Source organism: Bombus vancouverensis, unplaced genomic scaffold (genome assembly GCF_051014615.1).
Source record: "Bombus vancouverensis nearcticus unplaced genomic scaffold, iyBomVanc1_principal scaffold0114, whole genome shotgun sequence".
Lineage (NCBI taxonomy): Eukaryota > Metazoa > Arthropoda > Insecta > Hymenoptera > Apidae > Bombus > Bombus vancouverensis.
Genome location: NW_027469004.1, coordinates 1 through 25,553, shown reverse-complemented (window position 1 = coordinate 25,553; position 25,553 = coordinate 1). Strand labels below are relative to the sequence as shown.

At 34.3% G+C, this 25,553-nt stretch overlaps 2 protein-coding genes across 6 annotated transcripts; one reads left to right on the top strand and one right to left on the bottom strand.

Annotated features, from left to right (window-relative positions):
* Nucleotides 1-1,008: 1,008 nt before the first annotated feature.
* Nucleotides 1,009-20,651, bottom strand: LOC143305101 (uncharacterized). Of its 4 annotated transcripts, none has more exons than XR_013061783.1 (6): nucleotides 20,070-20,651; nucleotides 19,833-19,928; nucleotides 12,084-12,254; nucleotides 10,842-10,990; nucleotides 8,965-9,171; nucleotides 1,009-1,704 (listed from the first exon to the last, which is right to left on the bottom strand). XR_013061783.1 is itself a non-coding variant. In XM_076627682.1 (5 exons), exons 1-5 carry the CDS (start codon nucleotides 20,119-20,121, stop codon nucleotides 1,678-1,680), a joined length of 495 nt encoding a protein of 164 aa, XP_076483797.1. In that variant the 5' UTR covers nucleotides 20,122-20,322; the 3' UTR covers nucleotides 1,009-1,677. The 4 variants fall into 4 exon arrangements, 1 of the variants encoding a protein (XP_076483797.1); XR_013061781.1 differs by lacking the exon at nucleotides 8,965-9,171 and adding an exon at nucleotides 2,480-2,740 and having other exon boundaries at nucleotides 20,070-20,650; XR_013061782.1 differs by lacking the exon at nucleotides 8,965-9,171 and adding an exon at nucleotides 2,480-2,740 and having other exon boundaries at nucleotides 19,833-19,925; nucleotides 20,070-20,649.
* A 1,446-nt stretch (nucleotides 20,652-22,097) lies between these two features.
* Nucleotides 22,098-25,321, top strand: LOC143305100 (katanin p60 ATPase-containing subunit A-like 2). Of its 2 annotated transcripts, none has more exons than XM_076627680.1 (6): nucleotides 22,098-22,272; nucleotides 22,353-22,641; nucleotides 22,864-22,986; nucleotides 23,045-23,157; nucleotides 23,371-23,570; nucleotides 23,721-25,321. In XM_076627680.1, the coding sequence occupies exons 2-6, from the start codon at nucleotides 22,638-22,640 to the stop codon at nucleotides 24,079-24,081; spliced, it is 801 nt and encodes a 266-aa protein (XP_076483795.1). In that variant the 5' UTR covers nucleotides 22,098-22,272; nucleotides 22,353-22,637; the 3' UTR covers nucleotides 24,082-25,321. The 2 variants fall into 2 exon arrangements, with proteins under 2 accessions (XP_076483795.1, XP_076483796.1); XM_076627681.1 differs by having other exon boundaries at nucleotides 22,107-22,272; nucleotides 22,818-22,986.
* The last annotated feature ends 232 nt before the right edge of the window (nucleotides 25,322-25,553 follow it).

Below are 25,553 nucleotides of genomic sequence, written 5' to 3'. Positions count from 1 at the left end.
AAGGAAAGAAGATATTGCAGTATTGTATAATGATTTGTCACCATTTTCGTCACAAGATACTCAAAATTTACAAGAATGGTTTGACAAAAAAAGTAAAAGTTTAGGAGAAGCAGAAAAAGATCATAACAAGAAGGATAATATTTCAATGAGAAATATTTTGGACGGCGATACAAATAAAGAAAACCAAATTGAAACGAAGGAATTAGAAGCAGTTAGTAAATCAACTGCTGAAAATGATACAAAATCAATAGACAACGTTGAACAAAATATATCATTAGAATCCATACAAAAAGCAAGAGATAATGCTTACAATAATGAACATTTGCTTATAGAAGAAGACCAAATGATGACAGCGAAAAATGCGTGTGACACTACAGAATCAAAAACTTCAGCAGATCTTATGTCGAGAAATTTAGATGCTAATACACAAGAGAAGTCTTTAGAGAATAAAGATGACAAGAATCCATCTCCATCTATGTTAGATAGTAGTAAACGGAGCAGTCGTTATAATGTTGCTGCAAAGCCTGCTACTTCGCCAAAATTTGAAGAAATTGTTTATAATCAAACCAGACAATCAAACACAAATAAAATTTTGCGAAGCGCTTTAAAGACGAAATTAATCGAAGACAAGTCTGAAATAATTAATAAACAAAAGGCATCGGAAAATGTAGAAAATAAATTTGCCAAAGAAGAAAAAAGAGGTGTTAAACAAAAATCAATTTCAGATAGTGAAAACGAAACAACTGATAAGTTCGTCAACGAAGGGAAGTTCTTTTAACGAACACAGCTAGTGATAGCGATAGGTATAAATCTGTAGAAAATGATAATGCAGTAACGGGTGTAATAATAGCAACTGATGAAGCGAAACATAGAGGCAGACCTAGGAGATCGGATAAAGTCGAAGTTAAAGAAGATGAAAATACAAGTGTAAATTCCGACCAATTGCGGGGAGACGTAACCGCGAGGAGAGACGATAATAGGGGTGATTGAGTTTGTATAACACTGTGATTCACTGAATTATAAATTATATATTTCCAACACTTAGATTACACTGACGTAGAGAAATAAATAGTCAACAACTTGTCGCACGAAGATGTGATAGATATGTACGCTAGAGCAGGGCTCTTATAATGGAAATTAATGTATTAATGGACTTAGCACTATAATATATTTAGGAGAGAAGATGTATGTAATATCGTGATGTAATATGTTTACAAAACGTGGACAATAGAGATGTTAATCAGACAGAAAAGACGATTGTGGCTTAACTTGAACTATTCATACCAAACGTACAGAAAACAGCGCAATCCACACTCTCTCGGCAACGCCACTCGCAACCTCCGTCTCCGCTCGACTCGCACTCTGTTTCTCGACTCGCACTCTGCTCCTCGACTAACTATTGTCGCATTCTATTGCCCTTTTCCTAGGCCCACCGCACACATGTTCCGCAGACGCTCGTGGCCAGGGTCACGTAGGTCTTTTCCACGAAACTATGCACTTGAAAAGACCGATGACACATTGATGGGCCCGACCTGACGCATTGAAGACACATGGCGAAACAATACAGGGAAGTGAAAGTTATGGTGGGTCCTTAGGTTTATTGAGGGTCGAAGTGACGTTACGCAGGCCGGTTGTTGTCCGGTGGCTCGAGCTGGCGCGGGCTGGCGTGCAGATGTTTTAGGCGGCGTAACAACAAGGAAGATCCTAGAAAATGAGAAGGGTGGATTAGAAGAACGAAGAAAACTCGAAGAAGATACAGAGACAGAAGTCAATTCAAAAGGTATATTAAATAATAAGTGCGATTTACTTGATACCGAAAGAGCTATTGAAATTAATGATACGGTTCAAGATATTAAATTTACTGAAGGTAGGAGCCGCACTCAAAATGATATGGAAGATGTAGTAGAAGTTTCACAAGAATTATCTAATAAAAGTAAGTTATCAGAAATAAGGATTGCACTTAACAAAATTGAATATACAAAAACTATTTTACGGAATAAAAAGAATTCATTAGAAAGAGAAAGAGGAGTAAAGGAAAAGAAGAAAATGTACAGACAGAACTGCAGAGTGCAGTGTATCAATGTGCACTAAAAATGCAAGCAACGTGACGATTACTTTTAGAACACCACAAGCACCACGAAAACACAATCAAGACCAAACAAGATCAAGTTCAAAAGTGAAGTTACGTGAGCTTATTACTGCTAACGACGAAAAATTGAATTACGATCCCGAGCATCAACTCGCTGATCTTCAAGTAGAATGTTCCGACAAAGACAGGACGACACAAGAGTTCGAGAAGCACATAGAGGACATGAAGGAGGAAGTGCGAAAATTAGAATTGCAACTCGACGAGTTACAAAAAAAAGAAAAACATACACGCACGTAAAAAGAGTTCAATCTTTTGGAATACAAATTGAAGAACTAACAATAAAATTAGAAGAAATAACACAGAAGAAATAAGTCACAAATATGAAATTGCCTGATGGCTGATGTTGATCGTTGACGTTTATAATGATTGAATTTCGTCAACGGCGCCATCTGGATCCTTGTTGAAAAATTAGAATAGCCGCAACAGCACCATTGAGCTCATCGCCCAGAGTAGAGTTTGTTCATGAGTCGAGGAGCTGGAGAATATCTTATCCTCAAGGACATAAATTTCACCGGTTCCGGTAATGTTTTTTACGTGGTCCAAGCATTCAAACTCACAACATCGTTTTCCAAAGCGAAATTTCCAGCATGGCTGTAATAAACAGAAATCGATCAATTGTAGAGATCAACCGTCACTCGACTGCTCGAGAATTCAGGTCATCCAGAGAATAGAATAGAGACGTGGAAAAATGTAGTGCGATCATCGCAGTGGGAGGAAATAGGGGGATAGGGACCAAATGAATGAACGAGATGTTAAGGACAACTGACGATAAGTTCTTCTTTTGTCGAGAATTGCATGTTTGTGAATGGTTTGTGGGTGGTTAGGTGGAGAGAATTGAAGAGTTTGGAGGTGACTGGAAGAGTGTTTTGGGCAAGGTAGATTGCAGAATAGTTGCGGTAGCATTGTGTTAATTATGGGTTTGTACATGTAATCTTTGTATGTATCACTACATACAACCTAACGTATATCTTTAATAATACATCAGAGTTTTAGTTATTTCATAGCTATGAATTTTATACTCTATAATCTTGACGTTTTATTTCACAGAAGCGTTTGAATATCCATAAAAATTAAATGAACCAATGTATCCATTATCTCATAGAGAGGATATATTATTTTTAATTATGTTCCAATTATTTATCATGATCCTGATTTCCTTATTCTGAAAATTTGAAAGGAAGTTTTGTAGTTTGATACTTTCAGCGACAAAGGGTCAATATTGCTTTAGTATATTTCGTCACATATACATGTATATCTATATATCCACCGAAAATGCGCTTTTGTAGACAAACGCTCGATTCGCGTCATAGCTTTTAAAGCTTGTCGCATCTCAATCCGTTGGAAAAAGTTTTTCCTGTAGCATATTTTATTTTTACGAACCAACAAGGTCTTTGTTTATTTCCTTCTTTTCTTTGCTCCAATTCGCCCATTGTTTTTTCAAGGATAGTATTTCAGAGCCATTAGTCAAGTTCATTGTAACAATAAACGTACGTTTCGGAAACATTTTGTGCTGTGAAACAGAATACACTAAAGTTTGAAGGTCACATCGATTTTCGAAAGTTTATAAATGGAGGTGTATGACAGTATCACCAGCGACAGTATCACTGTCCCCAAGCGCCAAAATACGTTCTGACTACTATTTTATGTATCTCACAGAAGTATGTCTTCATTCATCATCTCCCATGCCATCCACCAACGTGTTCTTAACATGTTATCTCCTAGTAAAATATTGATGTTGAGTCAGATATCCAACTGAATAATCTTTTCGGTGTCTACTATAAGACATTTAAAACCAAGGCTCGTACACACGTGTGCTTATACGTCAGATGTAATACTTAACACGAAACCTGCTTATATTAATATTAAATTTATGCATAGTAGGATGTTCGACCTTTGTAAAAATGAAATTATAATACATACAGTTTCACCGTGGAAAAGTGAATCTTTCTAGCATGTCCACGCAAATGCAGGATAGGGGAGGACTGTGCATGCACCAAACAACTTTACGTTCGTAATTTTTCACACAAATGTACAACTGTAGGGAAAAAATTATCTCTGATTTTTCGGATGTTAGGAATCGACAATATCGCATAACGGAATGCTGTGTTCTACGTATTCTATTTTTGTTACGAAAGTGGTACAAACGAAGTCCACATAAGAATAGTACAACAAAATCGGTTGAGGTTAGGTTATCGTGCAGATATCGCGGCTTTTGCATTGGAAATCACGCAACTGCCAGTCTCGTCGTTCCTTGTAAACGAAAGAAAGGTATTGTAATCGGTCGGAATTAACATAAAACTCGTCGCATGCGACCATATGGCCTGAATGTTGAATAAACGAGAGTAGAGCGCGAGCTATGTGATTCTAACCGTTTAGGCGGAAACTAATGATTGTAACCAGAGCCGAGATATATGCCAATATTACTTTGCTCGACAAAGCGTATAAGATGAGGAGAGAATCGCGATAAGGTAGAACAAGAGACAGATATTCTCTACGTAAAGCAAGTCTGTCAACTAGATTGAAATCCTATAGCTATAACTACAGTGAATCCATATTCTGGCGAATTGTCTTTTCACAAATGAAGCTTCTGAAGAACGGAATTGATACAATAACTACTGTTCATTCATAACTACTGTTGTAAGAATCTATATATTTGTCTATCTATATCTATATATATCGATCTATATATATTTGTCAGAATGTCATTTTATCAAAAAACCCATCCTCTGTAATCATAGTTTAACGAAGCATAATTAATAGAAGAGGTAGAGCGTTAAGTGGAGATGATTTAATCACAGTTAAGTAGATAAATCTCTATATTAGTCTCTTTAATTAAAATGTCCTACGTTTTATTTGCGTCATTTTTTTCCTTCATCCAATTTAAAATGTTTAAATAACAATAGCCTATACAGTATAATTTTATGTAAAAAAAATTGATTATACCATGTTTATTACAGATATTTAACATTTTTGTGTACATACAAAATTTAAATTATACCTCGCTTGAGAACAAAAATTCTATTTATTTTCCTAACATGTACTAATAATTATTGATCAAACTAGAAAAAGCTGGAGGAGATTACTTAGGAAGATTACTTAGCATCTTATATTCCTGGCAAGGCTCGAACGTTTTATCTTCCTTTAGATTTTCCTAAGTTTCCATTTTTCTGACTTGCTATTTTAGTTAGCTTAGTATACGTGCTATACATAGGTATGTATAGTGTCATGATCGCGACAGTCGTGAGTTACCCACGCTTTATCCTCTGTAAACTATTTATAAAAGAAGAACAAATTACATGTTAGAACTTTCATTCAATTTACCAATACAAATAATTTTAAACAAGAAAAAAGACCTAATGCAGTGGTTTCAACTTAAACATATGCAACAGTTATTTACGAATAAATAGTATAAATCTTTTAGCAACATGAAATTCGCGATATTTATTCAAATATTTATATTTACAGTGCGCCATCAGCAAAGAAAACGTGTTTATCGAAACGTGCGCTATCGATTTTATGCTTTTTTATGCTTTTGCCACGCAAACAGGGAAATTGCAACTCAAAATTGAATTCGCACTGCAAAGCGTCGACGTTACGACATCAATTACATACTTCAAAAACACCGAAGGTATCACACGGAATCAGAGAGATTCTATGAGAAGTTAAACGCATAGTCACCCTATTGGGAATAGGATTGCTTTGATTCGAGCTCAAACATAGGGAAAGCTGAAAGAATCTTTTGCGGATCTTCCTTCTTCTCTACGTTGGATTTTATACAAAACGACTTTAACCTTTTCAAGGAAATACGGAAATAAGGATTTTAGATAGAGAGATTTATCTGGAAGGAAATGGATAGAAAACGTAGAACCAGTTCTTGTTGGTTGAAAGATTTTTTCTCTTCGCAGAGATTCAAGCTTTAAAGAACGATCAAATATGTGCGCAGCTGACTTACGCGTGAAGTTATTATTAAAAAAAATTGTTGCATTTAAAAGGATAAATATTAATTTAAATTTAAAAAAATTGTTAGTTCAATTATCATAAGTTTAAAGATATGTAGATATTGTATTTACATATCGAAAATCAGACAGCAATATTAATTAACACACCTAGTCAAACGCACACGTACTTTAAAACCGTGCTTTAAAATCGATATTCGCTGAAACAATACATCGCTCTGCGCTTCCAATTTGTTTTCGCACGAAGAGTCAGTCCACTCGTTGTTACCGTCACCATCTCTACCGTAATCTATATTACTCGAATAAATTCTATATCTTGATTGGAAAATCACATATTTTAACGAACTTCCTTATTTTTTGTTTTTTATGACTTTAATTGGCAATTTCCATAATGTTCTATAACTTGACAATAGACTGATAATATTTCAGGATATATATACATACATCATGTTTTTGAGGATTCTGTAGTAAAATATATTATAATAAATTATAGGAAAAACAAACTATTTAAGAAAAAATTACCACCTTCGAGTAATAAATTATAGAAGGTTACCAATGTAATTTAAAACTTAAAACTTAAAAATAATCTATTACACGTAAGAAAGAAAAAGATTTCTTCGCAAACGGTAACTCGAAAATTACAGCCATTGCTGTAGAAACATAGTTTTACAGGGAGAAGAATTTCGCTAGAAACTCTCGACGATGTCACATCAAGCGAAAATTCAATAAAGCGATTACTAACCATACTACCAGCGGCAATCGTGTTACGGCAATTCGTAAATCAGTTAGTCTTCTATTTGCAGAAACGTCTCTGGCAATATCGTCACACTCTTGATTACGTCGGCGCTATCAAATGGTCTTTGGAAGAAAGTTTTAAATCGTATCGTATTAAATTTTCCATTATCTACTTTTGCCCATGGCGTCGTTCCAACAAATGAATTCGAGTTCTGAATCGCTTTGTCTCGTATTACGATTTTATAACGGTGTTTCTTTAAACTTTAAACGATCGTAATAAATGTATTTACGGACGATGACCGATATCTGGTCTGTCTTAAAGTTTCAACTAATTAGTGCCCCGTTACTTTGGACGTTATGAAATGTTGTATAACCAAAGACTTATCTTCTCTTTTGGTAGTTGCATAAGAGAAGACTGAGCCATTGAAACGCTCGAATAGATTAGCTGATTCGCTTAACGTATTTTTACTTCCGACGAGCTAAACACAAGAGCAGAAAGCACATAAGGAATAATACAGAAACGTCAAACGTATACAGAAATATATTTCGTAAAAGCATTAGTACGTAACATGTCTTTATAATTCTATTTATGTATAGTAAAATGGCTTGTATCCATTTTCATGAATTATGACTGACATTTCAAAGCATTCATGTAGATATGTAACTCTGGTTAATTAATAATTTAACAATGCGTCATGAAACGTATCATTTTCGTTTCTTCCTTTGTTTCGTTATACACGGAAACGAATTTGTAAATAAAGATGTATAATCAACGATAACATATGACAGCGAGTATAATAACTGTCAGCAAAGGAAGACGTCGGTAAAATGATTGTGGCTGATTTCAGTGTATCGGTAAATAAGCTTTGACAGACGTTGCCGGGGGACTCGGTGTCGGTGAAACCGCGTCGATCAAATGATTGTCAGTAATTTAAAGATAACCCAATTTATTGATCTGTCTCCCCTTCGTGGCGTTGTACGTCTCTCTATAAAACATATTCTACCTCGGAGGGCTGAAAAATTTAACTTGGTCTCACTGGACTGGACTGTAAGTAAGAAAATTGAAATGCAAAATCCACGTGTGAGCGCAACGGTTTAGATGGAAAGTTCGATAGGACAATTATGTATATTAGCCTGAAAGAAAGCTCGTGGCTTCGCACGCAACACGTAATTTCCCTCGCTGAAATAATCCTATTACAACGATACGATTTAAAATTTTCCTTAACAGACCTCGCAATGTAATTCTTCATCTACAATTTTTTATTCGGCCTGAAACAAGAGACTTTCGAAGCCTTATAGAGTCTCGCGAATCTAAAAGTCAGGTTTCAACGTATTTTCGCGTCTTATTCTATAATACTGAAGACATTAAAGGTGTTAACGATTATTGTCTCACTATGTACGTACATCAAACGAGTACTTACGTAAGAGACGAATGGAAATGGAAACAGCCGAGAATAATTGAAGATAATTTGAATACGTTCCAGGCTATAATACAATTTCTCGTGAACCGTAATTGATTCGCAGAAGGGAATTGCTGCTTCTCACGACTAGCAAAGTGTTTCGCAAAAAAAAAAAGAAAGAAAAAAGAAAAATGGTATCGGAAGGATAGAAAAAAAGCGGTGGCCTACATCAAGCAATCTTCATGCCGATAATGCATTTATTATTCAGTTCGTTCATTTTCTATCGCGTAACAGACACTGGGATAACTGACAGAACGAGCGTATAAATCTTGCATCTCTCGACCTGACTTCTCCCGATGGAAAAATATTTACTGGTCTGGAATCGTGCATCGCTAATTAGTAAAAAAGTAATAAGCAAGAAAGCAATTATACTACCGGATTGGTATTTCTATTTTATTAGAGATTAATTAACCTGAGTAAACCAACAAAAACTTATCGAAAATCAATCGAAATTAAATCACCTTTTCAAACAGGCTATAAATAGCCAACTAATATTTGCAGTAATAAACTTCACTTTCGAATAAAGTATACGCTCTATAAATTGTAAATTGATAATTTCGTTATTATATCATTTTTCTTAGTCTAAACTGAATTCAGTGAAAAGAGCTTTCAATTGAATTACACACTTCATTAGTTTATGAATTATATTCGTTACCATACGTACAAAAGAAGGGTGACTGGTTTAAAAATTCAAAGGGTAGAACCTCCAAGCTCACGATTGGAAACAGATTCAGTTCAATGGTTTAATTTGCCATTTAATTGAATTCTCTGGCAATTTCAGCGAACTGTGGGCTTTAGAAGTGTCCAGCATTCAAAGGCAAGACCTCCTCCATCTTTCTCTTTCTTTCAGTTCCAACCTCAAGTAATTGACCTGTTAATTCGACGCTATATTTACATGCTAGCAAGGGATTCAGACGACTTCATTGCGTTAAATTCGCAATTTAGCAAACACGAATGTCTCAATCAATTTGTAGTTCGAAACAAATAAAAGATAATCAATTTTTCAAAATAACAATCGATATGTTCAATGCATTTGTCGATGCATTTGATCGTTATGTTCATTTAGCATTTTTATAATAAAAGCGTAGAACACATGTACATACACATAATATTCCATGAAATGATTTATACAGACTATGAGTCTCGTTTTATCATATTATAAAAGAATGAATTTCTCCCAATAAATGTAACTTCATACAAAATCTCGTTTAAAAAATTCAGTTTTTATTCTCATCAAATTAATTTAATATCGGAATATGTCATTTTAGTCGTTATAAAAATTTTATGTCAAAAAGCGTTCACAGATACATATATAAATAAATGTCCAATCCTATGCATCTATTTAAATCATTATTTAAATTCATAATTTATGAAATCTAAACTTAAATATTTATTAACAATATTCTGACGAATATGTAATGAAAGATAAAAGCAGCTTTATTTTTTTTATAGGATGGCTCATGCTTTTTATTCATTTTATGTTTTTCGTTGTCAGCGCGTAACTACCTATCAGCCGCATGAATGCCAGGTTTTACTACTCAGAAGCGAAGAAGCGAAGAAGCAAATATACGTTACCTTGCATGGAAAAACGTTAGATACATATAAAAGTCATAACGTAGCTATTTACACATGGGGAATATTTATTTTTGTATGAAATATTTTTGCTTCTGAATTCTCATTATAAATGTACGTCCATTTCCTACGTTAAAGTACGTCTCTGCTTTGAAAACCTTCATTTAAATATAACGGTTAACAAAATATTATTAGAGAAATATTAAAACGAGACGCTAAAAGAACATTTTAATAAAGTACAAATGATTATTTGTTCTTTATTAAATTGCACTGCTGTAACTCTAATTTTATTAAATTCTAAATGAATCATTTATAAACTGAACCGGAATATAAAATTTTATTCCGCAAAAATCATAAAGTTGAAAGTTAGGAACGAATAACAAATGAATAACCTAGTTTCATTAAAAGGCACGTGGTTAAGGTACGCCAATCCGCGTAATAACTTTGACACTCCAATTATTATAAAATATGTATCCTTAAGGGATTTTTTTGCGCGAATGCAAAATACTTTTCATACGTGCAACTGAATAAATGGGGCGTGATTTTCAATATTTCTTTTTGTAGAATTTATAACAAAGTAACTTTTTCACAAATGTTTTCGCTAACATTTTTACAACGTAAATGTCTTCTTTTGTAATTAATAATTTCAACATTTCTCTGAACAGTTTCGTTGCGATAAAAAAAATATACAAAGCTTATGACGTGCTTGTTTAAAAATATTTATACGGAACAAGACTTTGAATTTGTCAGACCAATCGTTCTAACGAACGAATAAATTAAACGACTCGTAACAAAAAATTATTCCTGTCCATGTTTCTCTTTGTAAAAGTAATTCAAGGCAAGTTAGATGAATCGCTGTGTACCCTATTCGCGTAGCATGTGCTTTAACGACCAGCGTGCAAGCGTTAACGGTGTGCTTTAGTTTCTCTCTGGTTGTGTTAAGTGTTTAAGTAATGAGCATATACTCACTTCGGGCGGGTGGCATACGATCGACGTGCACCAGGCCGGCCTCGAATTATAGCAGATGCAGTAACTGCAAACCGAAAGTCCGTCCTCAAGCGTAAGAGCATGTCGAATGGTTTCTCCATGAAAGTCAACACAGCTGCTGTTTGTAGCATCTGAAAACGATTCTCAGCTTGAATATCTTTGCCATTCGACGGTCGTACGCGCAGTTACGTTAACCGTTTCAACGCCACTCAGCGTGATCATGCTGTACGCGTAGTGTGGTGAACTGTGTCGCGATGTTTGGTTACGATTGTCAATTCACAACGCGCTCGGTTCCGAACGTAGCTTGTCGCTAGTCTATCAGAGTTTCCTCTCGTAATTACTTTTCTTTCAAATAATCGTAAACCAAATAAAGAAAAAACTAATGTATAAATTACCTCTTGAATTGAAAAACCAATTACAGAACGTCACACAAACAAAAGGTAAAGCACGAATATTTGGCAACCTTTTGACTCTTTAGTGTAACGTTTCTGATATAGCTGATGAAGTGAAGCGTGAACGCGTTGAACGGTATGTTTCGACAAAAAAAAAAGAGCAGTGCAATCGAGTTGATCGGCACTTCTCGTAAATAAATAAACGAAGCGCTATTGCGCTTCATGGTACAATCCGATACGGATTTTTAAAACATCCCTGATACTGAAACGGCTAATAGCGTTACGAAAACGATCGTGCCAGGAAATTTTTGTTCAACGGATCCGCATTGCGGCTGCCACGATGCTTCTACGTAGCATTGATGCTTCATCGATGAAGCACGATTGAAATTGGATATTCGATTTCTTACTGGGGAGAGAGTTTTCATATCGTGTTTACTGTTTCACTTCGCAAGTGTGCTTTACAGTATACGTTAGAACTTGAAATCGAGCTATTTGAGTTAAAGTCGCTTGTAGCTTGAAATGACGTTTAAAGGATATAAGAATAATAGAAGGCTAAAATTCAAAAGTGTATATATACATTACTAATATATAATGCCTATAATATATAATATAATAAATAATAATGCCTATATATTGACTACTTTATCAGTTAATTAAATCCGTGCATATCAAGTTTTCTATAATTTAGTACTTTCGTGTAACTACAGAAATTTGATGCAATATAAAACTTGATTAAAACAGCGATTCATTAGGAAACGAGAATAATGATGCAAATATTTTTTGTAGCCATTATATAGGATTTCGATCGCATAATTAATCAGTATCAACTTACCATTCTTTAACGAAAAAGCGTAAAGAGGGACAGGCGGTACGGAGACCGCAATTATGATTACTTTCAAAAAAAATCTCCAACAATACATCTTCTTAGTTGTAATCAGATCAGATGCGATCAGATGCGGATCAGAAAAGAAATTTAGCAGTGACCAGCAATAGCCAGAAGTATCTGCAACAGAAATCAGAATACACTCGTTTTCGCATGGTTGGATCAATTTCGCGTGGGACTAACCTGATTGAACCTAACGCGGGATAATTGCTCAACTCACGACCTTAATCAGCCCGCTTGATTCTCTGTAAATGCTTGAAATTGACGCTTGGATTCTTTCCAGATTAACTAGCTTTGCCCTCCCCCCCTCCCGTTATCTATTTTCTTAGATCGACTTAAACTGCCGCAACATATTATCTTTCTTCTTTTCTTTTCTTTTCTTTTCTTTTGATCTTTTAAAGCCCTAAATCGCTGGCTATTATATTTTGTACACTCAATTACTCTGTAAGTCATAAGTACATATGTTTTACAACGTTATTTGTCATATTTCAGTTAAACCCCAGAAAAGCCAGAAATATATTTGCAGCGTGTTTTAACGCGTCCCTGGCAAAGATCTCAAAAACGAGTTGCGACACAATTTAAAGCGACAAATAGCACCGCGTGTCTCGTTGTGGTAACACACGGTTCGCCAGCTTTTTAAAGCGCTCTCCGTTTGCTTTTTCCTCTCTTCCCTGTCTCTTCGTTTTTTCTTAACGAGCAAAACCATTTTCGCGAGGACGAGAGTACGGAAATGACGTACTGGCAATTTTGTTTTGTGATAATACAAGCAGCTCGGTTTCAGTGAATTAAACTTGGCCCCAAGCTTCTACTTATCCCTACCTTCCTTTCCTTTATTTTCCCTTCTATATCGGTTTTGCGGTTTTCCACATTTCCATCACAATAAACCATGTTTTTTCTCGATTTTACATGTTAGCCAATGATTCACGGCAAAAGCGTCGACTGTAAAAATATTTGTAGTTGCAATAGCAACAAGTATGTTTTCTCAAATAGAAAATATTGGCAGCGTACACGCTGGCAAAACAATTCATGAATAGCTCGTCCTCTGCTTGTTATTTGTTTCGATACTGTTAGCAAACAAATTCATGAAACATACTGGTATAGCGTAAAATGAACATAAAAGTTTTGCGTACACTTGAGAGCTGAACTTTGGCTGTTATACGTATATTATATATATACGCACACAGTTATGTATATGTATATATATATAGAAAATTCCTTAGAACTTTGAGCTTAATAACATATTAAAATCATTAACATTAAGGAGGTGAACTTTACTTACCAATTACCAAAGTTTCTTCCGCCAAATAATACATAAAAATTGAAAAAGATAATGTAACTAGTTTTAACTTTTTTTTGTGTTATAATTTGAATCACTCGATTTATCCGACTGAGGATGGTCGATCGCAATCTCAATTTATACATATTCTCATCGCATGAAATAGATCACATGAGGGATTTTCAAAAGTCGATGGAATATTAATGGCGATTAATTATTTACAGGTGTATTCTGTGCGGCTAAAGCAGTCACCTAATGAATTATTGAGTACCAGCAATGTTAGCGGTAAACAGGATTGCGGCTATGAATGATTCTCTAATGTGTATATTAGAGATGAATTTGATAATTTATCCTCATAATATGCAATCCGCTTTTAAGTGGAAATCATAATTAACAATTTCTGTTTGATCAAATATGAAGAGCAGATAAATCGATACGCTTAAATCAATATTAGAATTTCTTAACATTTTTATCAAATATTTTAGCACTGTAGAAGCGTCGTAGTAGAAAAATATTAGGTTGTTCCAAAAGTTTCTTTCGTTTTATAAGAAAGTAATAGATGTACAACATTTTTCGTTTTATATTATTTTATTGAATTACGTGTGATCCACCTTTTTCCAATTTAATATAAAATAATATAGAATAACATAACTGTCATTTCTTTATAAAACGAAAGAAACTTGGCACAACCTAATAGGAATTTACTTTTATTATCCATTATAAAAATGGATTGTTAATCCTCTAGGAGATACGAACAATATAATTGCAATTAATAAGGAATAAGCTAGCATAACTTAAACCAGCTTTTGCAGAAAGCTATTAGCTGAAGATGTTTATTAAACAATGACAACATGAATTTTCTTAAGTACCCCATTTGGTACTTAATCTACTTCGTAAGTACTGTGTGTCCTAGCCTTCAAAGGATGCAATTTTAACCAGAATGTTTCACATTACCTACCCGTATTGTTTCCTTGTAATATAATTTATATTTACATTATCTACGTTACGTTACATTCTACGCGTTAATGTAATGTGATTTTTATTTCTAATCGAAGTTATTTAAAATTTGTAGTATCTCAATAAAAAATTAACAGCCTGCAAAAACTTCACAGAAGCATTAGTATCTTCGAAACTATTGAATTCAAATGGCTAATATTCTTTAACAATATGCACTCGACGACGTTTATCGAGAGAAGTGATACTATTATGTGACGTAATAGTTAAACTTTCAATTCATATACATATATCGTTTATGAAAAAGTAGTCATTCTGCTTTTGTGATCTGTGACACACTATAAATTCTCATAAGCTAACTAACGCGTAATCTTCTGTAACGTATTAATATAATATAGGTATGTATATCTCGACTTTGAGCAACCAATTGGTGATAAATAAGCTTTAGTACATACTTCTTACACGTAACAAGAGACCAATTAACATCTCTGCTCTTAAAAGAAAAACGAAAGAAACTCTGAAAAGCTGCAGAGTTCAGGTCGAATAACACCAGCTCAGATAAATGACCCTCTAACTTACCTTTGTCCTCATCGACGTCAGTGATTTTAAAGCTAGTTATAAAGTGCACTTCTCAGCCAGCGTCCACGGCAGTCAATATTATTTAACGGATCTTAACGCGATGTAAAAAGGGAAAAAGGAGGAAAGAAGGAACAGGGAAGCAAAGAGAAGAAACGAATTTTTCATTTTCTCGAAACTGGATCAAGTTTCAGGCTGCTCGCCAAAGAGTCTGTAGCTAACGAGACAAGATTAGACAAACCACGCTTTAAAATTTCCACAGAACTATAATAATCCTCGAAATCAATACGATTTCAAATCGATCCATCGCCTGATTAAAAAATGAGATAGGATGAAGCTCACTAGTCGACCTTTGAACTTTCAATAGTGCTTACGGCTCGTATACTCTAGTTTGAATGCTACAATGTAAGCCAAGTCAACTGTAACTAGCGTTCGCGTGATTGTCGCTATCTATTATTCACGCGTTACACGTTCACCAGACAAACGCGTCTACCGGTTGACATTGTTTTCTGTCCTGAGTTTCAAAGCAATTATGTTGCTTCGTGTAATCAAATATCGCCAAACTAACGATAAGTTCTTGTTTGATCTTACACAGTTACTAAAACTATACAAGTTAAACCAATCTAGCCTAAACAAGTAATGTCGTTATATATTCTTTTTTAAATCTATATATTGTTTAATAAATCGTGGTTAGGATATAGTAGCTGACAAAAATATTCGGACAAATATATTTGTAGAAACATTTTAGGAGTGTATTATGCATAGTGGCACCATTTAATACTGTACTGTGACTATCATGGTCGTGTTGGTATTATTCGAAACTAATCTGAAAATCTGTATGGAATTTGTAAGATATTTAGTACGAGTACTGTGCATTACTGATATGTACACAACCGAGACGAGATAACGAAGGTACTGCTCTCCATCGTTCATCGCTACGCGTTGCTAATAGCAACGTATAATGCATATATATCTCGCAAAGACCATAAAAGTACCCAATGGAACCACGTTTAATATTTGATAATAATGTCCCATTACAGTTTCGTCATTTTCAATTAATTAAACACGACCCTCTCTTTAAAAATTAGAAGATAAAATACGTAATACAAATCTACTCGAAATCTTTTAAACCTTACGGACGACTACTTATGGTCTTTAAAAGCAGCAGGGATTAGCAGAATATTAACTGCGGATTTTTCTTGGACCGCAGCATGCAATATGGAATATGGTTATTAAAATGTACACTGAAAATTTCATATCCATAAGATACTCGTGCTTGTAGAACCTTGAAACTGAATTCTTAACCCAAATAGTCGACCGCGATACTCGAGAAATTTTGCGAAGCTGACGTCAATACCAATATGTACCGTCGTTGTGCTATTATTTCGTGATAAGCCGTATTGATTGCACTTCCATTTCACGGAATTAATTTTTCCACACAAAAAGTGATAACGATAATCGAAAAAGGAAAAATATACTACCACTTTTCGTATCAGCATACACAAGCGCACTCGATTTTACACGAGTATACAATTTGCAAATTCGACGGAACGATCGGATTTAATTATTTTTTCGATATTTCAGGCATCAAGTTCTATTTACACATCGAACGTTGAAATACGGCGAAATACAAAATGTACAAACCACTCTGGACATTAATTAACTTTAAACGTTATTGATTAATTAAAGAAACCAACCATTGTGTTGATTTTTACACTTTGAAAAATTGTTATCCACTTTTGCTTTGTTTAAAAATTGAAAAAAAAAATACGTTTATTGTAAGTCACGAGTATCTCTTTTATTTATTTAAACTTTAGATCAAATATTACAATTTATAAATATATCATTTATTTAGATATACTTGTAATATCTGTTTTATAAGTTTGTACAACCATTTATCTATTTATCTATTTTATTTGCATATAATCTTTAAAGACTGATTTTGTAAAGAATAAAAAATTGTGATTCTATTTAAAAACGATCGTGTCAGACTCAAGTGATAAGCGATATATATTTCAGCGATATATATATTCAGATTTCACCATCACATAAACGGTGCTATTGGAAACGTTTCACAATGGACGTCTTACAAGCGCCTGCGATGTCCGTCATATGTAAAGCTATACCACTGAATCACGGCCGCCATTTAGTGATTAAGGTCGATCACTTAGAGCTGTTAATCCGACATAATGGCGAGCAATACATCGAAGACATTATTGGAAACACAGTTACAGTTCAATTTCATTGAGCTTATTTGCAAATAAATGTGTACAATATATTTTAGAGGTTTTAAATATTATTGCTGACTAAACTTCGCGTCTGCGCATCATCTTTCTTTAACTTTTTTTGCATTTTCTTATCGACGCATGAAGACGAAATGCGTAAATTTTATTATTTATTTAAACATTACTATATTGTGCTCAAAGTAGCGGAATATCGTTTTATTATCAATATATGAAGAACTAAAAGAATTAAAAAAGAATTAAAAAAATATGTAGTTCAATCAATACTTCGTGTATTTTTCTATCTCCACAAGACAATATCCGGACCAGTTACGCTTACAGTATCAACAAAGATTTGTCCAGCCATACGGAATGAGTCGTACTCAGTAGTTTAAAAGTATTAACCGCACGAACTCCAGAAACACTTTTGAAGTAACTTTCGAACCAATAAATCCCCGAACTAAGAACTGTCATATTTCGTCTCTATTTATCGAATATTGTTAGAAAATGCAAAAAAAAAGAAGTTAAATAGAAAAAGTACTTGGAAACTTAAAAGAAAAAATCTCGAAAAATCTCTTAATACTTTTTACTGTCGTCTTGAGACGCACTATATGTTAAGCTTCTTCGTAGTTACAACTTTTACCGCAGATGTAACGAACTGACAAATGCTAAATTTTAAATAAATGTTTTTAAATAAATGTTTAAAATAATACATTAAATGTATTAACTTTGTTGCGCAGTTTCATTTAATTTCTTACGATACGGAGGGTTTAATTACGTTTAAGATATCTATTTGAATCTTTTAAATTCGAAGTTTTTTAAAAAATTACCTTAAACTTTATAAAATTAAATCGTCTTTCCACTTTGTTGTATCATAAAACAGTCGTCTTAAAATATTCTATATTTTCCTCGTCTTAAAAAATCTCCCTACAGAAAGAATAAAGAAGAATAAATTTCCATACGTTAAATTTCGCGTGATTGATGGAATACATAACGATAACGAGAACTAACTAGCGACAACAAGCAACCATTAGCAAGGACAACTGGCGACTATAACTGTCGTCTCTATGATGTATGGCGACTAAGGAGAACAGCCAGCAACTACGGATTACATGTAACAACCAATTGCCCCACTTCTAAAAGGCAACTAACTTGCAAACCCTTTGATGGTTTCTGTAGCGTGATATACCCCTTGAACGTGGTTAAAGAATGTGGTCGCCGCTGGACGGCGGTTTGACAGCAGAGCGATCTCGCCAATTCAAAGCTTGACATTACAAACTACCGAGAATCATTAGGCTCGTTATCGAGCATCTAGCTTTCAGAAGGTGCTTTATCATATGATATGACTTCACGATATTTTTATAGCAAGAAGAATGGCCAACCTCTAACAAAACAAATTTTTACTAAGTGCTGCATGTGAACTGCAGGCCGGCCTACTAGGGAAATTTGACGAATGAATAAACTAAAATATATACGAATATATTCGTTATATCATAAAATGCCCGCATTATGTTCTCTAACACCATAGAGGAAGCTAAATTTATATATTAAAAAATTGGAAGAGAGTTAATTGTTGTAAGAGTGTTGTAAGAGAGTTAATTAAATTCTAACCTATCGATGACTCCATAAAAACCTTTATTTCCTAAAAATGTATATCTTCCAAATTCTCCTTAGAAAGTATCATAGAGAAAATATGAAACCTGAAAAGTACATCACGCTGATGCCTCGATCAACCCTCGTGCTTCGCAGTCCATGTGTCCGAGCGATGAATTCCCTCCAAACAAGGAAAAACCAAAGGGAGGTCTTCTTCGAAGGACGTGAGAGGGTAAGGAAAGCAACGGGAACGATGATCACGCAATATACTGGCGGCGTACGTATAGAACGGCTGTTGCGAGAGAGTTCGCAAGAAACAAGAAGAAAAAAGGAATCGTAGGCCGACGCGATTATACGCTGTCGACGGACAAACAGCGACTGAGCCTAACTGAAACGAACTCTGTCGCAGTATGAGCACGGGCTACGTTCGCGGGTCGATCGAACACGTTCTGCGCCTCTCCTCGGCACCGGCGTCAAAACCACCCCCGACGAGCGCAACGCACTGGTGCACATGCAATATTAACCACTGGTCTTTCCTTTTTCGCGCGATATTATATCAGCACCTATGATACCATTTCAAAGACCGCAATCAAAACATTAAATACCGCATTAAAGCCATACAATAATTCGCAATATTCATTCGTAAACGTTATTGTATATGTACTTAATTAATCGTTATTATGTTTCGAATGATTTACTACCTCGTATTCCATAAGCAGATATATGGTTCATTTTCACCTCAAGTACGATATAATTTCTAACAAATGTTTATAATTCACAATGTAAAATATTTATAATTCATTGGAAATATTTTTCTATCACGGTATAGTGGTCAAATTTCACATAAATCACAAAGCTATACTCACGACATGACAAATCATGAAGATGTCATGAAAAATGGCATCCGTCCATATATATTCAAACGCAACGAACAAGTTCGAACTTTTCGAGAACAAACGATTTGTTCGATAACATCTGTCGCGAGCTTCTCTTCCTTTAACGATAACAATTGACAACTAAAGCTCGAGAGGCTCGTAAGGATGAACAGCGACGAGTATCTAGAAGCTATGTACTCACCTGGGCAAGGAGACTCCAACACCAAGGACGTTGGAAGTTTCGAGAAGCGATGATGGAAACTGAAGTAGCACGTCAGGTCAACTCCGGCGAAAACTGCTAAAGAAAGAAAAATCCAACTAATTTGTTTCCAACGATAAAATGAAATTAATTTGTTTCACAAATTATTAACTGGATATTATTCAAAAATTATTCAAAATTCGCTTGATTGATTCACGGCCCGGGACATTTGGGTCATACCATTTTGGTAATGGACGAAAATGGCAGAAGGAAGAACGACCGTTTTTTTCATATTTCTCTTTCCCCGGGAAACGATGGAATGCCCGAGCACCTTGTTTCATTTCCTCTCGACATCAATTTCAATCTTTTTAAACGAAATATAATCTGAACGATGAAAAGTTCATTCAAATAATGCTCCGCGCCAGACACTCACGAAAATTAAGAAGAAACACGGAAAATTCGCGAATAAAACGGATTTCTTTGTCCTAGTGAGATAATAAACCTCGTTCACGTATTGGTTTTTGAAATCAATATATCCACCAATGTGCACTCGTTTAACAAGGGTGATGGAACGTGCCAAAAATCTCTCAAGAGGGTCTTGGCAACGGAAGAGTCGAAAACGTCACAATTATGAATGAAAAATTCGAATAGTTGCTGATTTTACAGTCGAAACCGATAAAGAACTCCAGATATTCCCCCAATTAATTTACAATAAATTCGCGAAAATGATCGATTGCTGACGTCATTGTATTCTAGAAAGATTGTAAAACGATAAGAATTTATTGAAAAAACTTATATTCGATGATAACACTTCTAATAAGAGTACTAAGAGGAGCGATTCTGTACTCACCTTCCTGTCTCGAAGTACCGAACGCAATTAACCGTCCGCCCAGGATGGAACCGTTCGGAACTTTTGTAAGTCACTGCACGGCCGCTGCTTATGGTGGAAATGTAATAGATATAAGTACAGAGCGCGTGAGCGAACTAAAAACGCGATAGAGAAGTAGAGAGAGGATGTTCCGTCCTTGTCTAATGACGCGCACTTGTACAGGAAATATGTAACAGAGGTATACGAGCAGCGTCAGTGTCCACTAGTGTGCATGCCTGATTAAACAAGGACAGGAAGTATCTATACATGGTGTTCTCTTTCTATTTCCATGTTGCATCCATCTTACTATACAGTACACACACTCAGCTGTTCTATCATTATATTTGTGCGTTGCTTATGTGTGAACCAAACATTTCCATGGCAACAAATCGTTTGTCTCTTGTTTAATGCTCGGTTTTCAACGGAGTTGAAAGAATTTTTTAAGAGAAACGTAATGGACGGGTTGTTTTTAAAGCAATAAACGGATATTCTCGTATCCATTGAGAAACGATAGGCGATTTGAAAGTGTCACTATGAACGGTGATTTATCGATGCAAGGTAGTATGAATAAGATATTTTATAATCTGCGAAAAAAGGTAAGGAATATTCTAGATTTTAGATTTTAGATTTTAGAATTTCCACGTCACAGACGAGTGTGTTTTGTTATTTGATTTGTAATATTGCTGCAGTTCTCTTAATAGCTGTTCGTTTCATGCGATACTCGCACATAGTATCTATGACTTTTGCTTCTAACAATTTTTATAATTAGGCTGTATCAAATATTTTTAACGTTCGTGTTTCATGAAAAATCATGTGTAACTCGTTGAATTCGCAAATGTAACAAAAAATTACATGAAAAAACTTATATTATTGTAATGAAAAAATAATTATATTAGGAGGAGAGTCGTATTTCGGAACGTCATCGGAACATATTATACCTTGTATGTGATTATTTGGAACACAATGGGTGAGTATATTATAATTAAAATATATTCCTAGTTCCAATTCTCTTGAATAGTGTCAGTGACCAATCGAAATCAGTGGACATCGTGGAAAGAGAAGGCGAAACCAAATTTGAAAATTCGACATCGGTAATTCAGTAGTTAAGAATAACTCAATCGATAATGTAGATTAACTAGTTATAAACAAATATATGAAATATAAATTCAAATTATTCTTATCCATCTAAAAATTGGAAATTAAAGAGCAGAAGACAAGAAATTATCTTCGAGGATTTATATAGTAAATACATTCTTTTGCCTGTCTTACCTAGAGATAAAACAGTTGTTTGATGGTTATCTTATAGTGTTCAGTCATTGCGAAAAATATTTTTAATCAGTTAAAAACTATAATTAATTAAAAACTACATTTCTTTAGGTATATAGACATTAGCGATGTATTATTCCGGGAAGCTCGTCTATCTCCAGAACATCGGGTCTGCGACAACATCGATTTGGAAATTATCGTTGCAGAGTATGAAAATTATTACAAGATGAAATTTCAAAAATATCCCATATTGTGTAAGAAAATAACTGGAAGGGAAATGACGAGGGAAGTGACAAATGCAAGCAAAACGTAAGAATTTAAATTATTTAACGATATTAAACGGTATTCAACGTATCATATTCAACGTATCGTATTACAATATGATCCAGTGTTTGTAGAAGTATTGAGACAAAAGCCAAATCTGTTAGTAAAGAAGCGAGAAGTGAGCCTGTGAAAGAGACAAATCTACAGCAGAAGATAACTGATGACAATAAGAATCATATTAATCTCGCAATGACAGTGAAGTCACTATTCCCCAATGAGAGTGATGGACGTTCATCAGAAGAGCTATTTAACGTCCCAATGGAACAATCCATGCAATTGAAGATATTGAAATGCATTGAAAAGCTTTATTAAGATAATCTGGAATTACGAAAGATTGCTGAGGACATCTCATGCGTAAGTTATTTTCGATTAATATACGTATCGTAAAGCTTTTAAACGATAAAATTCCCATCGATAAACCGTTCAACGTATATCGACGATGACGTGATTTCAGTAACGCTTCAAATATCAAATTACGTAACGTTTACTTAATATAGAGAAGATGCCATTTTATCTTTGTATCGTCACAGGAGATCATAGTAAACAAATTAAATGTACATTGGGATGACGTTATAGGCCTAGAAGTATGTAAAACCGCTGTTAAGGAGGCCATTGTGTATCCCCTTGAGTATCCTATCTTTTTTGATGGCCCGTTTTCCCCCTGGAGAGGTATTTTGCTGTACGGCCCACCTGGTACAGGTAAGATACTCGCATTCTTTTCATTTCTGTACGTGTTTACAAGAAATATACAAAACAGGGAAAACGATGTTAGCGAAGGCAGTCGCGACAGAATGCCATTGCACCTTTTTTAACATAACTGCCAGCTCATTGGTCAGCAAATGGAGAGGCGATTCCGAGAAGTATATACGTGTAAGTTGCTTTGTCTATGTAAGTTTCTTTGTTCCTTTGTCTATGAAGGAGAGATTCTAGGTATAAAAAGATTTGATTTTATTTTTCGTCATTTATATATAAATAGAATAGTTGTTTGGAAAACGAAATGATATCATATTCGTGATGAGGCAATGAATTTAAGGAATTTCGAATATAATATTTAATGAATAATACATTTGTTAAACTGAACAGGTTTTATTTGAATTTGCCTATAGTCATTCGCCTACAATTATTTTTATCGACGAGATTGACTGGATCGCCACAAATAAAGGAGACTGTATATTGTCTGAACCTGCAAAGAGATTCAGATCAGAACTTCTTTCTAGATTGGATGGATTAGTGTCTAATGAGAATTCTAATGTAGTTCTTCTGGCTACAACTAATTCCCCTTGGTACGTATATCACGTTATTTCAATGTTTTCTAAGTTGAAAATATTGTAATATTTCTCCAAATTCCAAATATGTTATTGTGTTGTTTGAAGTATTCCTTCATTATTATTAGTATAATAGAACGATAATATTTATTGTAAATATGTTATTAGGGGCATTGATGCAGCTTTACTCAGGCGTCTCGAAAAGCAAATATACGTATCATTACCCAATGAAGTTGCTCTACTTGATATATTCAAATTATACCTTAGCAACCACTTATTAGAAAATACAGATATTGTAAACCACATAGTAAAATGTACTGAAAGATATTCTTGTGCAGATATAAAATTGCTTTGTAAGCAAGCGTGGCTACTAGAAATAAGCCCGATATGGAGGAGACTTGAAAAGAAAGAAACACCTGTTACCACTTTGAAATATGAATTAAAAAGTTATGAAATATTAGCAAAATTGTTAAAAAAAATGTCACCTACAGTTATGCAAATAGATAAATATGATACGTGGAACAAATAAATACGCAATCGTAAGGACAGATATTGAAAAATATAAATAAATGGATTATCGTTCGAGAAATCATTCGCATGTGTGTGCATGTGTGTATGCGCGCATGTGTGTGCGCGCATGTGTGTCCGCGCATGTGTGTCATGTGTGTCATGTGTACGCGTGTGTGTGCGCGCACGCGCTATAGGTTAAGTTTAAAATGTTCGGTTGTATTATATCCTTGTATTATATATGTCGGAGATGAAAGGAAAACCGGAGCCTTCCCTTCGCAATTTTGAGGAAGCCTTCTAATGCTTTAGCCTAGATTTTATCATAACTGTAATTAAGCAATTGTCATTTGTAATTGTTTGATATTTGTGAAAGCGAAAGTGGGTTCGAGGTGACAACTGGTCGCCGAACGTAGCCACGGTCACGGGATAAACGTTTTGCCTGACGAAGGTGTGGATCGGTTGTATTGTTCTCGCTAGAAATCACATAGAATTGTACTTTAGAGATGTCGATATAATGGGACACACGTTGTATTAGGAATCAATCTCCAGACAGAAACTGCCTAGTAACGGCGTTTGAATCTTTCTCGATGTTTCCAAAGAGTATACAACAAACTTTTGACAGAAATTGCCTAGCAACAACGATTGGAACCTTCTCGATGTTTCCAGCGAGCATATAACAAACAAATGCAGTCGTATAGCGAAAAAGATTTTCATCAGATATTCATTCGTGTGATCGCCTTGGAAAGTGATACATCGAGCAATTTACCGAGTGTCTCAGCAATTGTATTTTGTGTTTAAAATTATTCTACACATAGTAAAGAGTTATCCCGTTGACCGTGGATTCGTTTGAACCCCGGAACATTGTTAATAGCGTTAATTAAATTCATTATTCGTGAAACCTATCAATCGTTAATCTCATTATACGTTAAATTCATTATTCGTAAGACATATTATTCGTTCCTCTTATTGTTCGTTAAACTTATTAATCTTTAATCTAATTATTAGTTAAACTTATCGTTTGTTAATCTTATTATTTATTAAACTCATTATTCATAATATTTTGTAAAATCTTGTTTATTCACGTAAATATATTCTCTGTTTCGAAAAACAATGGCTAATTCAAACAAAGGATCATTACGCGCCTTAAATCCTAATTATAACCCGACATATATATGTGAGTGTATTTTATCAAAAATATGTTTTTTAGTTTTTCTTATCTTAGTAATTATTTTTAAAAAAATAAAGTCTTATATGAAAATAAAGCTGTTCTTTATTTCAAATAATTGAAGTAAATAAATACAATGAGTTTTATATTTTATATTATCTTATATTAATATCTTATATTTATCTTATATCTTATTATAATATCTTATTTTAATATCTTATATTATCGTTATATTGTTATTGAAAAAATTGATATAATCAACAGTTCTTCCTGTTCTCTTGATTGTTTCTTGCTTGTTTCAAACCATGATAATAACCTACAAAAGAAAT

Excerpts from the sequence above, each read along its gene's own strand:
- LOC143305101 (XM_076627682.1), bottom strand. The coding sequence starts at position 20,121 with ATGAAAAAAACGGTCGTTCTTCCTTCTGCCATTTTCGTCCATTACCAA. Across the intron at positions 12,255-19,832 it reads GTTGGAGTCTCCTTGCCCAG|ATACTTCTGGCTATTGCTGG; the intron begins GTGAGTACATAG and ends TTTCTGTTGCAG. Across the intron at positions 1,705-10,841 it reads TCGTATGCCACCCGCCCGAA|GATCTTCCTTGTTGTTACGC; the intron begins GTGAGTATATGC and ends CTCATTTTCTAG.
- LOC143305100 (XM_076627680.1), top strand. Across the intron at positions 22,987-23,044 it reads GTACGGCCCACCTGGTACAG|GGAAAACGATGTTAGCGAAG; the intron begins GTAAGATACTCG and ends TATACAAAACAG. Across the intron at positions 23,571-23,720 it reads GCTACAACTAATTCCCCTTG|GGGCATTGATGCAGCTTTAC; the intron begins GTACGTATATCA and ends ATATGTTATTAG.